General features: G+C 42.0%; 1 protein-coding gene across 2 annotated transcripts; it reads left to right on the plus strand.

The window, feature by feature from the left end:
- Window positions 1-329: 329 nt before the first annotated feature.
- Window positions 330-3,557, plus strand: LOC127294257 (cytochrome b-c1 complex subunit 6-1, mitochondrial). Of its 2 annotated transcripts, none has more exons than XM_071818861.1 (4): window positions 330-460; window positions 2,175-2,259; window positions 3,115-3,204; window positions 3,312-3,557. In XM_071818861.1, coding segments are annotated over exons 1-4 (210 nt in total). In that variant the 5' UTR covers window positions 330-458; the 3' UTR covers window positions 3,345-3,557. The 2 variants fall into 2 exon arrangements, with proteins under 2 accessions (XP_071674962.1, XP_051179996.2); XM_051324036.2 differs by lacking the exon at window positions 330-460 and adding an exon at window positions 1,680-1,795.
- The last annotated feature ends 221 nt before the right edge of the window (window positions 3,558-3,778 follow it).

Raw genomic sequence — 3,778 nt, forward strand, 5'->3', positions numbered from 1 at the left:
GAAATGTTTGGACATAGAGTAGATTTGAGGGCAAGTCAAATATTTCACACTCGATTTAATAGGATCGATAGAATACCCATATGTATCCCACAACCGTGATCTCTATTCGAGATTAGAATATGCCCAATTTCTCTACTAGAGGAGTAGGTCTTCTTAGAGTCCTGTGGAAAAAAAAAACTTTCAAACTCCTTCAATTCAAAAGAGCCCCCAGCTTTGTGCTGGCATACGGGCTGGGCTGGGCTGGGCCGGTCCGGAAGAATCCGAAGTCTACGTCCCAATCTCCAGTCCAAACAGACCGAGCACGCACACGCTGGCAGCATCACCCTCTTCCTTCCTCCTCGTGGTCAGGTCAGCCAACCAGTTCCCAAATTCCCCCCACTCGCGAGCCCTAACTCCGACCAGCCTCCCGGATCAGATCCCCCGCCTCTTCTCGCCATCGCCCGGATCGCACAATCGCCATGTGAGTACTCATCCTTCCCCGCGCCTTCCTCTCCTTCCCTGTCCGCTGCTCGGTAGCTGCCTGAATCTCGTCTGCGACCCGTGCGTGTCCCGTATGCGTGTCTCTCCTGTCGATTGAAGCTAGATTGCCGGAGCTACGGGCTTACGCCAGGGAAAAAGATCCAGCTGTTTGGTTGGTCTCTGGCGGGTCACGGAATGGGGAAGAGCAAGCTTGCTTTGTGGTCGTGGTCGTGGGGGGAAATGTGTGCTGGTGGCTCTGTCGGAAGTTAGGACGCGACCGAGAGGAACGCGTGCTTAGATTTGCTGGCTTTCCTTTTGTGTGGGGAGCTTGATGTTTGCTTTGGCTCGGAGAAATGGGAGCTCGGGGCTATCTTCTAGTAACGTGTAGTGATGTAGTCACGCTATCCAATCTGCTCCAAATGCAGCAGCTGATGGAAACGGGTGTTCCGCTAGTATGTTGGCTGTTAGTATGGTAGGATCTAAAGTACTAGTGTGTTGAATTGCGCGCGCCATTTCTCATGGATAATTTTTACTACTGCTATAATGGAGGGTTAAGGATCTATTGGAATGAACTCTTATGTGGAACTGGGGTGTCTTGGATTCTTTTTCTTGTGAGGACACTGCAATACTCCTGGGCTTTTCATGTTTGGAGACTGCTTAACCTTGTATAATGCATCTGATGGGAGATTTGGTGCTCCAGTTCCAGGGCCGGTATGAGGACATAAAGTATAGAACAAGCTTAGAATGAAACTACAGGTCCTTTATTAGTTACCTGACCCAAGATTCATTATCATACCCTGTCTGAAGCTCTTTATTCGCACTATCATATTGTGAAGTAAAGAGTTCAGATTCAAATGGCTGCCTTGTGCCTTCGTCTGTAAGAGCAGCTGCACCTGCATTGTTTATCTCTTTTCAGTGTGTTCTGTTTCTATGGAGTAGAAGTGTGTGGCTAAGATAACTATGGATGGTTTCTCATGTGCGTGGGCAGCTTGATGTTTGCTTTCACCTGTAGAATGAAGAGCCCGAGGCTATCTTCTATGGTTTAGGGATATAGTTGTGCTGTCCAATCTGCTCCAACTGCATCAACAATTGGAAATACGTATGCTGCCACTATGTTTACTTGTTAGAAGGCTCTGAAGTAGTCTATTGCATTTCATGGCCTGCATGGATAATTTTGATATAAGAAGCCCTATCTGACTATACATTATAGGTTAAGATGCCTCGAATCCTATATTATGTGGAATTGGGAGGTTTGTGGGTCATACTCTCTTAAACACACCGCATCCTCCCTGGGTGTTTCGTCTTTGGTGACGCCTTCATCTTCTATAAGTCCTTTGTAAGTAATCAGCCTAGAAGAGAACAGTAATTCTTGTGAGAGCTACCTGACTACGAACTATGTTGTACCCTATACGCAGCTCTTTATGACAGCTATGTAATTATTAAGTTGTCACTTGATTTATACGGCTGACTTGGGATTCTTCTTTAAGTTGTAGAAAGAATACTGAACTGCTCATGCTTGTTGAGAGCCTATTCCGCACATTTCTGTTTTCACCGTTTCACGATAGTAATCACCAGAGTTTCAGATGTTTCCGTATTGTGAACTTTGAGATCTTTTTCATAGCAAAGAGGCTTATCGGTTCCAACATTCCTAAAAGGTTTATAAGACAGCCATGTTTCATTAACTTTCGTAATTTTCTATTGTTGTTTTATCTCAGGGCGGATGAGGAACCTGTTGATCCAAAGAAGTATCTCGAGGACCGTTGCAAGCCACAATGTGTAAAACCATTTTATGCTTATGAGGTGTGCACTTAATTATTTTGTGGTAACACCCTCTTGATTTGGTGTGATAATTTAATGTGATGGTACTGATATTTCAATCACTGAAGTTTTGAGAAATTGCGCTCTTGTGTTTGTATAATCATGGAACAATTCCTATATGATGTTGTTTTCGATCTGTCTACTGTGTGGGTAACTGACCAAGTGACTAGATTGGCCAGAGCTTGTTTCCTATAATCTACTACAGTAGATGAATTATGTACACCTACTTATTTGCCATGTGAATGCACGAGTTCTGACTGTTTGCCATCAAAGTTTGTCATAATATTTGCAATAAGCGCTGGCTGCATCAGACTTATTCTTGGCAGTTTTTCACACTAAGTGACATTCATGTTTTTTTTGTTAAACTTATATTTTTTCTCTGATCTTGTTCAAATATAACATGTGACATCTAAGAAAGCTGCACAACTCAATTTTCTTATTTGCTGCCATGACACTGTTAAATTTTTTCAAGGATTGTTTAATAATTCACTCGTAGATTGGTAGAACCGTGAGGATTCCTATAATCCTCTGTGATGCTGTTTCCGACACACATTATATCGGTAACTCACCAGAACTTCCGTGGGTTTCTCTGTCCGAACATCACGAATGTCCCACTTTGATTGTAAAGTTGAGAATCACATAGATCTTCATTGCTCTGTCCAATTATCACGAATTTCCCACTTTGATTGTAGAGTTGAGAATCATATAGATCTTCATTGCCACAGTAGTTGTGCATACTGAATTTGATATTTCTGCAGCATGTGTTTGATTTTATTGCGATAGTTTTGTCATCCATAAATGATACTCATACAATATTACTTCTCCAATGTTCCGCAGAAATGTGTCAAGAGAGTCGAGGCTGACGATACTGGGCACAAGCACTGCACTGGGCAATATTTTGACTATTTGTCATGCGTCGACAAGTGTGTAAGTAACCTACTTTTAAGCTACAGATTAATATTGCGAAAATCTCGCTGCAGGAAAGCACTGCCAAGATAGAGACTGAACAATATGTCTGGTATATGTATCTACAGGTAGCCTCAAAGCTCTTTGAAAAGCTCAAATGATGACTGGATGCTACTTTCAGTGAGTGACCTGATCATTGGCCATAACCTTGTCCATTGAAAAGTTGATGAGCCTGGAAACTGTCCTGTAATCGTGTTTCTATTTCCTGAACTTGTAATAAGAGCCACTCTTTTGCAACCGTCGATTTATGTGGGCTAAGCACTGATGATGTCGATAATAACTTGATGTCTATTGATTTACCTTTCTTGCACAAACCATTTATCTCAGTGATCATATCAAACATGCATCCAGTTGCATCTTTTTTGGCCAAATAAATGTTCGGATTACATTTGTGCTTGTGAAATTTCATGGAAAATCACTTTTGCGGTTTGTCTAAAAAGAAACTCAGAACATTCCTTTTATTATTTCACACAAATTTACAAGCACACGAGTGAACATAATATCAGCATCTTCAAAAGTTTGATAGCTTGTATTC

Source organism: Lolium perenne, chromosome 4 (assembly GCF_019359855.2).
Source record: "Lolium perenne isolate Kyuss_39 chromosome 4, Kyuss_2.0, whole genome shotgun sequence".
Lineage (NCBI taxonomy): Eukaryota > Viridiplantae > Streptophyta > Magnoliopsida > Poales > Poaceae > Lolium > Lolium perenne.